General features: G+C 43.1%; 1 protein-coding gene across 2 annotated transcripts in view; it reads left to right on the top strand.

Moving 5' to 3' along the window:
- The window catches only part of LOC122557047 (gamma-aminobutyric acid receptor subunit gamma-4-like), a 246,130-nt gene that overhangs the window by 97,952 nt on the left and 135,502 nt on the right, over positions 1–12,676 (top strand). For both annotated transcript variants that reach the window (XM_043704290.2, XM_043704289.2), the window contains exon 3: positions 4,653–4,720. In XM_043704290.2, coding sequence (XP_043560225.1) covers positions 4,653–4,720 — 68 coding nt within the window. The remainder of the gene's footprint in view (positions 1–4,652; positions 4,721–12,676) is intronic.

The raw sequence follows: 12,676 nt of genomic DNA, 5'->3' as shown, positions 1-12,676 counted from the left end.
CACCTAGCACTATGGATAATTTAGGATGGCAAAATCAGCTGACCTGCACATCCTTGGACTGTGGGAGGACACGGAGAGAATGTGCAAACTCCACACAGACAGTCGCCCGAGGCTGGAATCAAACCCGGGTCCCTGGAGCTGTGAGGCAACGGTGCTAACCACTGAGCAACTGTGCCACGCCAAATCCCCTCACATTCTGCTAAATTCAAGTGAATGCAGTCCCAGGCGGCTCAACCTCTCCTCATAGGATAACCCCGTCATCTCTGGATCTGGTGAACCTCCTCTGCACCACCTCCAAAGCCAATATATCCTTCCTCAAGTAAGGAGACCAGACCTTCACACAATACTCCAGGTGCGGCCTCACCAACACCTTGTACACTTGCAGCAGAACCTCCCTGCTCTTAAATTCAATCCCTCGAGCAATGAAAGCCAATATTCCATATGCCTTCTTGATTACCTGGTACGCCTGCAAAGCAACTTTTAGTGATTCATGTACGAGCACTCCTAAGTCCCTCTGCACAACAGCATGCTTCAATCTTTCACTATTTCAATAATACTCTGACCTACTATTTTTACCTTCAAAGTGGATAACTTCATATTTGCAAACATCTGTCAGCCCCTTGCCCACTCACTTAACCTATCTGAATCTCTCTACAGACCCTCCACATCCTCTGCACAGTTTGCCTTTCCACTCAGTTTAATGTCATGATCAAACTTGGATATGTTACACTCAGTCTCCTCTTCCATTCATTTATATATATCATGAACAGTTGCGGGCCCAACACTGACCCCTACCGCACCCCACTCACCACTGATCTCCAACCAGAGAAATACTCATTTATTCCAACTCTCTGCTTTCTATTGGTTAACCAGTCCTCTATCCATGCTAATACATTCCCCCCAACTCCATGCATTCTTACCTTATGGATGAGTCTTTTATGCAACACCTTATCGAACGCCTTCTGAACCTCCAAGTGTAGAGCATCCACCTGCTCCCCTCCATCCACCGAGCATGTTACATCCTCAAAGAGCTCCAGTGAGTTTGTCAAACACGACCTGCCTTTCTAGAATCCATGCTGCATCAGTCTGAAGGAACCCTTTCCATCCAGATGTCTCACTATTTCTTCTTTAATGATAGCCTCCAGCGTTTTCCTGACGACAGATGTTAAGCTAACCGGTCTATAGTTACCTGCCTTTGGCCTACACCTTTTTTTAAACTGTAGCATGACATACACTGTCTTTCAGTCCACCTGGACCTAACCGGAGTCCAATGAATTTAGTAAATTACCACTGATGGGTCTACTGTAATTTCCAGCACCCTGGGACGCATTCCATCAGGACCAGGGGACTTATCTACCTTCAGACCCTCATGTTTACTCAACACTACCCCTTTAGTAATAACAATTGAATTGACTTCCCTTGACTTTCCTTAACACCCAAGCCACCCAGAACAGGTGACATATCTAACCTAAGTACAGCCAACCTTTCTGGTACCTCTTCTCTTTCAGTTTTGACCCCATGCACCATTTCTTCTGTCTCAACGTTTACTGACATTTTGCCAAACTCCAACCTCTAGTCCAATAAAAAGATCCTCATGTTGTAACCTTGTCCTGTTCACACGTCTGGAGAAAAATAACTTGCACTCCTAACCATCGAATATCCTGAAATTCCATTCAACCAATGAGAAACATCTGAAGTATAGTTACTATTGTCATGTAGGAAGCAAGGCAATGATTTGCACACAGTAAGATCCCACATACAGTGAATGTGATCATATCATTTGATGAATGCGACAAGGCTCGAGGGATAAATGTCAGCCTGGACCCACTTGTGCGGTAGGATCTACTGCATTCACCTGAGAGGAGACACAAAGATTCTTTGTGTAGATTTTCATTCTGAAGATCGGATCTCAGATAGTGCAGCATTCTGTCGTTGTCAGTCTGGATAATGTATTCAATGTATTAATGTATACATGAGAACTCATGACCTGCTGTTACACTGTTGCAGAGAGCACGATGATATTCCCCAGCAATCAGCCTCACAAATGAGTAAAACACCATTCCATTCCACTGGTGGTCAACAGTGGCAACTTAGCAAGAGCAGTGTTGCTGCAAAGATTTAATTGATGTACCTGCACCATTACAATAGACTACAGTTATCATAGAATCCCTACAATGTTAAAATAGGCCATTCGGCCCAACAAGTCCACACCGACCCTCTGAAGAATATCCTACCCAGACCCATTCCTCTACCCTATTACTCTACATTTCCCCTTACTAATGCACCTAATCTACACACCCCTGAACATGATGGGCAATTTACCTAACCTGCACATCTTTGGACTGTAGGAGGAAACGTGAGCACCCGGAGGAAACACAAGCAGACACAGGGAGAATGTGCAAACTCCACACAGTCGCCTGAGGGTGGGATCAAACCTGGGTCCCTGGCGCTATGAGGCAGCAGTGCTAACCACTGAGCCACTGTGCCGTACTTGCAGTGCTGAGATATTGAGGATCACCCAGTCCATGTTGGTTTATTTGTTAAACTGAGTGGTGGTAGTCATCGACATGACACGAATTACAAGATGTGCAAGGGTCTCTGTATACCATAGTGCCACAAAATGTGAGTAGATTAAACTATCAGATTCAGACACCAAGGTTCACTCCCTCATAGCCTACTGCATGGCCTTCGAAATGTCTCACACCAAATAAGCAGTGTAGGACACACCCAACAGTCAGAATATAAGTCCTCATGGAACAAGAGGAGGAGGAGAGTCAAAGGGCCAGTAAGGGATCAGAATGAGGGTGGTGGTCAGAGAAAAGGGAGGTTGAGGGTCAGAGTAGGGATGGGGGTCAGAATGGGGGTGGGTTGAGGGGGGTCAGAATGAGCGTGAGGATTGCCATGAAGATGAGTGGAGGTCAGGGTGAGGATGAGGGGTGTCGGGGTGAGGGTGAGGTTCCTGAGGTAGAAGACCAAATCATTGGACTCAAAACTCTGGACAGCCGGAAGACTACTTGGTAAAGGTGAGGGCTGCTGAGGCAGGAGGAAACTGTGAGGGTGTCTTAAAGTGGCTGCACTCTGAACCTATCGGGAATCTTCAAAATGAGAAATGGCCACTGCCAACAGGCCAGGGTTGTGCTGATGAAGCCATTCTGTAGGATTGGATGTATCTGGGCTATGGGCATCAACAAAGGAAATTTACCCCCCACCTTCTGTCACTGGGAGATCACTGCCAGGTACCTGCTGGCTTCTGGCTTCAATGAGAGGATGTCAGGAAATTTCTAGTGGCAGTAGCATCTTGCTTGCAGTTAGTTTCCTGAGCAACCATAATTATTCTTACTTGATGGGTGTTATCTGCAGTTGAGCATTCAACTCTAGCAAGCTGTCAGGTTTTAGGGAACTATCTTCTGCATCAAAATCCAAACACTCCATTGCTCATGAAGTGAGTGTCTCAAAGCAAGGTTGATTGAAAAATATTCATTTGATAAAACTGGCAAATGAGGTAATGTGGGAAAATGTAAAATTGTTTATTTAGGCAGGAATAAAATAAGAAAGTGTATTGTCTAAATTGTGGAAAGATCACAGACCTATGAGATGTAAACAGTTCTGGGTGCCGTAGTACATGGTTCACAGAAGGTTAGCATGCAGGCACAGCAAGTAATCAGGAAAGTACCAGAATGTTATCTTTTATCACAATGGCATTTCAGATGAAAGCAAGGAGTTTATACTTCAGTTATACAGGATGCTCATAAGACAACATCTGGAGTACAGTGTACAATATTAGCTTCCTTATTTAAGGAAGGATATTATGCTTTGGAAGTAGTTCAGAGACTTCATTAGTCTAATATCCAGAATGAGCAGGTTATCTTCTGAAGAGCTCTTGGATTAATTAGCCCTGTATCCACTGGAGCTTAGAAGAGTAAGAGGTGACTTGATTGAAACATATAAAATTCCTGAGAGGTATTTCTTTTAATATATTCAATCATGGGATGAGAACATTGCTGGCAAGGCCAATATTTATTGCTCATATCTAACTGTTAAGAGCCAACCACATTGCTGTGGACCTGGAGTCACATGTAGGCCATACCAGCTGAAGGTCGCTCCCCTAAAGGGGCTTAGTAAACCAGATGTTTTTTTTTCCCCCTGACAATCGATTCATGGTCATCATTAGGTTCTTAATTCCAGATTCCATCATCGTCTTGTTGCAGGATTTGAATTCAGAACACAGCCTGGGTTTTGGGATTAACTGTGCAGTGATAATACCACTAGGCTATCACCTCCTACTGTAGGGAGAGAAGATAGGTGACAGGTTAGGTGTGAAAAAGATGTTTCTCATTTAAAACTCAGGGATTGCCCATTTACGACAGAGATGAGGAGAATTATCTTTTCCTCACATTTAACCCAGCACATCAATGCATCAGACAAGCCATTAGTGCCAAATGGACAAGCAGACCAGTTAGACATCATCAACTCTCCTTTCAACAATTGGTTGCATCTGCCTAAGGTAGATATGGCTTTGATTTAATATTGCGACTGAAAATTTAATCAGACATGATTTCCTTGCACTTTTCTAGAATGGATGTGTGGCAGAATTTTGAAATACAATCTTCATTTTTACTAATTGTAATAATGTGCTTTTGTTTATTTTTCAGTAAAGCCAATTGTTATTGACGTGGACATCTATGTGAACAGCATTGGCCCAGTATCAGTTATCCAGATGGTAAGTAATTCATGGAAAGGTGTCAGGAGGTTATTTATGAAAGAATGCCCCTGTGCTCAGACTGGCTCACTGTGGATCAGAGCTGAAAATGTGTTGCTGGAAAAGCGCAGCAGGTCAGGCAGCATCCAAGGAACAGGAGAATCGACGTTTCGGGCATAAGTCCTTCTTCAGGAATGAGGAAAGTGGGACACAGTTTCCTCATTCCTGAAGAAGGGCTTATGCCCGAAACGTCGATTCTCCTGGTCCTTGGATGCTGCCTGACCTGCTGCGCTTTTCCAGCAACACATTTCCAGCTCTGATCTCCAGCATCTGCAGTCCTCACTTTCTCTCACTGTGGATCAGATAGTCCACAGTGTCTGCTCTGGTACACAGTGGATCAGACTTTGCACAGTGTCCTCTCTTCTCAGTGTGCATCAATCAGTGTCCAGTGTCTGCTCTGTGTCAGTGTGGATCAGTCAGTGTCCAGTGTCTGCTCTGTATCAGTGTGGATCAGTCAGTGTCCAGCGTCTGCTCTGTATCAGTGTAGAAGAGACAGCATCCAGCATCTATTCTGTACTTAGTGTGGATCATACAATTTGCTCAGTATTAGTGTGGATCAGTCAGTGTCCAGTGTCTGCTCTGTATCAGTGTAGATCAGTCAGTGTCCAGTGTCTGCTCTGTATCAGTGTAGATCAGTCAGTGTCCAGTGTCTGCTCTGTATCAGTGTGGATCAGTCAGTGTCCAGCGTCTGCTTGTATCAGTGTGGATCAGACAGCATTCAGCATCTGCTCTGCTCTCTGTATAGATCTGACAGTGTCCGTTTTTTGCCATGGTTATCAGTAAACAGGGACAGCTATGGTTTCACATTTCTGCCTCTGGCTTTCAGCTTGAAAATGTTTTTATACTGTGTGCTGTACGTAAATGAAAGCTGATAGTCATACCTTCATAAAGGCTGCTATGGGCCATGCTGAATAATGTGAATGACAGATCATCAGAACTAAAAGTGCATTAAAGATAGGTAATTAGAGTCAAAGAGAAATGGAGGGATGGGAAGATTGGTTAACAAATAGAAGAAAAGAGACAGAAAGGAAAATAATAAGCTGTAATTATTCTTGACCAGATGAGTTCAGTGGCATACATGAATAATTATCAAAGGAATGTGGAGTGGTCAAACTGGCCATGTTCTTATTGAATGGAGCAGCTTGTTTAAGGGGCTGAGAGGCCTACTCCTGATTCATCTGTGTGGAACAGTAGAGCGATGGAAATTATTCAAAGATTCACAGGGTACTCTTTCTTATAAAATGTTACTGAACCAATTACATTATAATGGTGAGCAGCATTAAACTCATCATTAAAGGTGTCAATTCTGGATCATCAACCCAGCTGATAAATGAGGAGAGGAAACTGGCTAAAACATGATACACCATTAACAATGAACATCATTAACAATGACAGATACATTTGTAAGTCACAAAGATTTGTGGGCGGCACGGTGGCACAGTGGTTAGCACTGCTGCCTCACAGCCCCAGAGACCCGGGTTCAATTCCCGACTCAGGTGACTGACTGTGTGGAGTTTGCACATTCTCCCCGTGTCTGCGTGGGTTTCCTCTGGGTGCTCCGGTTTCCTCCCACAGTCACAAAAATGTGCAGGTCAGGTGAATTGGCCATGCTAAATTGCCCGTAGTGTTAGGTTAAAAGGGGTAAATGTAGGGGTATGGGTGGGTTACGCTTCGGCGGGTCGGTGTGGACTTGTTGGGCCGAAGGGGCTGTTTCCACACTGTAAGTAATCTAATTGCAATCTTCCATTCAGTGTCTCGCCTTTGGGAGGGAACGCAACAAAGGTTTACCAGACTTATTCCAGGGATGGCAGGACTGATGCTTGAAGAGAGATTGGATTAGTTAGGACTATATTTACTGGAGCTTAGAAGACTGAGAAGGAATCTCATAGAACTCCTCAAAATTCTATCAGGACAAGACAGGGTAAATACAGGAGGGATGTTCCCAATGAGCATGGAGTCCATAACACTGTCTAAGGATACATGGTAGGCCATTTAGGACTGAGATGATGAGACATTTCTTCACTCAGACAGTGGTGAACCTGTGGAATTACCTATTACAGAAATAAGTTGAGGCCAAAACTTTGAATGTTTTCAAAAAGAGTGAGCTATAGTTCTTAGGTCTATAGGGAGAAATTGGGAACACGATGCTGAGTTGGATAATCAGCCGTGATTATATTGAATGGTGGAGCAGGCTTGAAGCATCATACTTGTATGGGCAGCTATAGAATGCCATCAGTGCATGTTGATAGCATTTAATATTCTTAAAGTCCTACACATGAATTCCAACAGGACTTGGAGCAGGCTAGGGCTCAGGTTGTCAAGACAGGATAGATTTGGGGTAGAATACATTTTAAGTTTTTAAAGTGCACAACATCTTCTCATTCAGTTTGTCACAGAGCCTGCAGTAAATCAATAAGCCTCATCAGGGACACAGGGGAGAACTGCCCTACCTTGTTTCTCAAACTCAGACCCCCAGTTTCACATTCCATTTGAAGACAGTACCTCTCATGGAGCAGCGCCCCCTCAGTGCAGGAGTGTCAGCCTGAAGTCTTTTATTAAATTCTCTCTCGTGGGACCCAAACCTGTCTGAACACTGCTACCCTCTATCAGCATCTGAGTTCAGACAGCAGTCTATCACTGCTGTGCTTCCAGTGGTGGAGTGGCAAACCACCCCAAAAGGAATTCAAGCCACACATCTCTATTTCATGTGGAATCTGCGGGCTGTGAGGCAGATATTTTTGTCGTCTGTCCCCGATGTTATTGGGAGCTGGCTTTCACCATGTTATCAGCAGATTACTCATTGCTCCTTTCTGTGAAGAAAATCGCTGAGTGAGAACCTTGCGAAAACTTGCTCAGCAAGCTCATTTCTCATTCTGTCAGCTTCAGCACAATGCCTGTACAAATCCATTCAACCGTCTCCCCCTTATCTCGGCCATGCAGTTAGATTCCACCCCCAGCCCCCACTCTCTCACTGTCTGCTCAGCAAGGTGGAAGCCGTTGGCTGCTGCTGTCTCTGTGATGTTAGTGCTGTTTTCTCCTATTACTTCACAACTGATAACAGTTGATCCATCACTAAATCCAAGGCCAATTCACAGATGAAAGGGAGAGACTAATGCCACGGTACAGCATGGTCCAATAGGTAGCCAAAGACATTCTTGAATAGAATTTGCCAATGATGTAATTTAAGATCAAATTTTTTCAATTGAAAGAGAAGCCTTCCTTGTCTAAAGAACTTTAATGAAACATTTATATCATCTGACAGTTACATAGTCACTTTTATTTCTAACACAATTAAAATCTTTAAACTTCCTCATTTGGATTCAAACTTAGTTTACCAGGATCATTATTTCAGTCACTCTGTATTTCAGTTAAGAGTTTAGGTGGCCTTTTACCTCAGTTTGTTAATGCTGCGGCCATTGTCAGTTAGTGACCACAGGAAGATCCCACGATTTAATGCTGTATTGCCCTTGGCATTTTTTTGCATTATGATCTTACACATGCATTGCCCAAATATGACATTCTGTGTATCATTGGTTCTTGCTGCTTTGTAGCTACATGGTGAATGCATGTCCCAAAGGTGCAATAATTTTAAGCAGTTCTATTATCAGGCACGTGTGACAACAAGATGTTGGCTGTCATGATTAATAAAGAATTGAGATTTACACAAGCAGAAACTATCACCATTCAGTAAGTTTTAGATTACTTACAGTGTGGAAACAGGCCCTTCGGCCCAAAAAGTCCACACCGACCCGCCGAAGTGCAACCCACCCATTTCCCTACATTTACCCCTTTACCTAACACTACAAGCAATTTAGCATGGCCAATTCACCTGACCTGCACATCTTTGGACTGTGGGAGGAAACCAGAGCACCCGGAGGAAACCCACGCAGACACAGAGAGAACGTGCAAACTCCACACAGTCAGTCGCCTGAGTCGGGAATTGAACCCGGGTCTCTGGCGCTGTGAGGCAGCAGTGGTAACCACTGTGCCACCGTGCCGCCCTTAAGTTAGTAACAACATTACTTAACAAGCATTTATTCAACGTAACAGTAACAAATAATAGTGAGCAGGAAATCAGGACACATGTACTGCAGACAAGGAGAAGAAGAAATCTGCAACTCGAGACCCTGAAAAGATTTGGATGCTGAAGATCAATTGGAGTTTTCAGCAATGACCAAGAGCTTTATAAGGTAGGGGTAAAAGAGCAAAGGAATATGTTGACCATCATCCATCAATTGCTGGAGCAAATTCAAGATGCTTCCTCATGTTCCTTTGTAACAGGCTTGAGGAGCTAAATGGCCTCCACTTGTTCTCATCTACAATGTGCTATCTAGTAAGGTTGAGGCTATATACAATGAAAATCCTGGAATTCCCTCACCAGTAGTACTGTGGGGATCGCTATGTTTCAAGGACAACTTCAGAGAAATATCATAGAATCCCCTATAGTGTGAAAATAGGTCATTCGAGTGCACACTGACCCTCTGAAAATCATCCCACCAAGACCCCCCCCATCCCTGTGGATTTCCCATGGCCAATTCACCTAGCCTGCTCATCCCTGGACATGATGGGCAATTCCCCATGGCCAATCCACCTAATCTGTACATCTTTGGACTGTGGGAGGAAACCAGAGCACCAGGATGAAACCATGTAGACACGGGGAGAACATACAAACTCCACACAGACAGTTGCCCATGGGTGGAATTGAACCCAGGTCCCTGGTGCTGTGAGGCAGCAGTGCTAACCACTGAGCCGCCTCCTCCAGGATAAGTAGTGGTTGGCAATAAATGCTGACCACCTAACTAGGAATGTAATGAATCAAAACAAAATGACAATACTAGCTGTACGTAATTAGCGTACTAACATTTTTTAATCACGTCCCAGACACCCAGATTCCACTGTACCACTGAGTTCTGAAATCTCTCCACATTCAAATAATATGTTGCTTTTCTCTTCTTAAGTGGACAAGTTTATATTTTGCCACATTATATTCCAGCTGCTAAACTTTTGCCTACTCACTCAACCTATATTCCTCTCTTTGCAAACTCCTTATACCTCATCACAGCTTACTTTCAAACCTATCTGTGTGTCATCAATAAATGTTTCCCCCATAATTTTAACCTTTTTGCCCGGTCATTATTATAAATTGTAAACAGTTGAGGCCCCAGCACTCATCCCTTTGCCATAAAAGCTGTTACATCTTACTAACCTGAAAATAACAGTGAATGGCCCTTTGTTGTCTGCTATGTTTCCTGTAAGCTAGCAATTTCTCCAGCCACACTGTTTTCTACAGCACTGCAACATGCACTTTTCTTTAGTGCAGTAACCTGAGGGTGGCACGATGGCTCAATGGTTAGCACTGCTGCCTCACAGCACCAGGGACCTGGGTTTGATTCCAGCCTCAGGTGACTGTCTGTGTGGAATCTGCACATTCTCCCTGTGTCTGTGTGGGTTTCCTCCCATGTTCCAAAAATGCGTAGGTCAGGTGAATTGGCCACGCTAAATTGCCTATAGTGTTAGGTGCATTAGTCAGAGGGAAGTGAGTCTGGGTGGGTTACTCTTCAGAGGGTCGGTGTGGATTTGTTGGGCCAAATGGCCTGTTTCCCCACTGTGGGGAATCTAATCTAATTTTCCACCTCATCATGAGACATGAAGAGAAGCCTTGTCACCCAGTGAGTGGTTAAGTTCTGGCGGGCTCAGACTGAGAGTATGGGGAAGGTAGAGTCCATTGAAGCTTTCAAGAAGGGACTGGATCATTATCTGAAAAGACAGAGTATGCAGTGATGCAGAGAGAAGGCAGAGGGTGGTCTGAGGTGAAATTCTCCTAAGACATGCTAGCACAGTCATAATGGGCTGAATACTTTCGGGCGCTGTAACTGTTGAAGTCCTTATGTTTCTGGGAGAGGTCTTGCAATCACGTGAGCAGTGGTCAACAACCTGAGACAGTGTGTGTGTGTGTGTGTGTGTGTGTGTGTGTGTGTGTGTGTGTGTGTGTGTGTGTGTGTGTGTGTGTGTGTGTGTGTGTGTGTGTGTGTGTGTGTGTGTCTCTATCTCTCTCTGTGCCTCTGTGAAAATATGTGTGTGTAATTTCTCTATGTGTGTGTATATATCTGTGTATATGCTTTTATATGTGTGTTTTTGCCCGTGTGTGTTATGTTTACAACAAAGCAAAGAAGTCAAGGATGGCAAAAGATCAAAAGACATTGGAACGCTAAATCTTTTGTGGATTGTTTATGTGTGTGATATTCAAGCCTAAGGTTGTGGAAAACAAGTATCTTGTTAAATATGTTTATCAGCCTTCTGGGTTAGAAGTTATCAATATATAGGATATGATGATTAAGGCTCTGTGAAGTTTCATATAAAAAGACATCAATATTTACTACAGATAAGGATGTATTTCTAACCAGATATGACTCCAAACTAGCAGTGGTCAAAGATGTATTGGTGGAATGCCTTTTCAAAAGGATTTGGATTGTAATAAAATACCAGTGTTGTAAATTCTGAATGTTATCAATGATTGACAATTGGCCTAGGATCTAAATGAATGCTGGAGTCACTGATGACAGATGGACAAAGAGTTGAATTTGATATCTGATCTGTATCATAAACCATGTCTAGCTCTGAATTTATTGTAGCGCAGTATCTAGTGTCAGTGACCCTGCATTTGGATGGTGAAAAATAAAACAGGAGTATCTTCTCGTGATCTAATTAGCGTGTGGCTGCTGATAGCTGGTTGATGGATGGTCTGACTGTTAGGCTTGATTTTTTTTTAATAAAAGAGTTTCTGCAAATTTCACTCGCAGAGAGGTGAAGGCTCATCTTCCACAAGTGCCATGGATCCTTTACATTGACAACAAAGACAGATGAAATCTCAGTTTAATATCACATATGAAGGTCATGGCCTCTAACAAGCATTCTCTCAAGTGTCTTCAGGACTTTGGACTGTTATTGTGAATATATAACCTCTTGACTATGATGTGATTGCTCCCCTTTGAGTTAAGCAGCATTTTGCATTTACATTGCATCATTTACATCCCAAGGAAACTCATAGAGGATACTAGATACATTCTGACACTAACCTGCAAACCAATCAAGGTCAGGGACTGGGAGCATCATTAAGCAGGTAGGTTTTAATGAGGGTTATAAAGGAGGAAAATGAGGTAGAGGAACTAAGAAGTTTAGAAATAGAATTCCAAAAGGTAGAGTCCATACAATCCTTGGAGCTGATAAGTGGAACAATTAAAATTAGGGTTCTCACAAAATCAGCATAGGATAACTGCAGATACCTAGCAGTTTGTGATGACTTTTGACCTTTGTCTGTGCATTCTATAGTTGACTATAAGAATATTTGACAAGGAATTTCAAGAGATGATCTCAACTGTGAAGAGAATAATTGGAATTTTCCTGAACATGAAACGTATTAATCTATGGAATTTGGCAGTTATTGAACTGGACACAGTACCAATAAAACAGAAGTTAACATGCAAAGCCCATGTGACTGACAGACGCAAAGGAGAACTGTAGCAGGGAACAAAAAGACACTTTTACAAGGAGCTGATTATATAATTCAGTTAAACAGGTTAGAACACTGAATGTGAATTGGACAAATTTCAGCTTTGTTACAGCTTGCTTAATCAGGTTTCCTTCAGGAGTCTTGTTAAGGAGTCTCTGAGGAAACTGTGGCATCAAAACCTTGATCAACCTGAATAAATAGATTCTGCAGAATGTGTTGATTTTGGTGAAGACTATGTCCAGCGGCATCACGTGGAATGGAACTATCATTCCAGATGACTCGAGGACCAAATCCATTAAGTGGAAAAAATGAATGATTCTGCACTCTGAAGGCAAAGTAAAAAAAATGATGAGATTACACATGGTGCTATATTTATATGGTAGTGATACAAATACCTGTAACTTCAG

This window comes from Chiloscyllium plagiosum, unplaced genomic scaffold, assembly GCF_037043375.1.
Source record: "Chiloscyllium plagiosum isolate Xiang-an unplaced genomic scaffold, Cpla_swu_hap1 HiC_scaffold_11, whole genome shotgun sequence".
Classification (NCBI taxonomy): Eukaryota; Metazoa; Chordata; class Chondrichthyes; order Orectolobiformes; family Hemiscylliidae; genus Chiloscyllium; species Chiloscyllium plagiosum.
The sequence above is the reverse complement of the archived record's forward strand: the minus strand, read 5'-3'. Positions and strand labels throughout refer to the sequence as shown.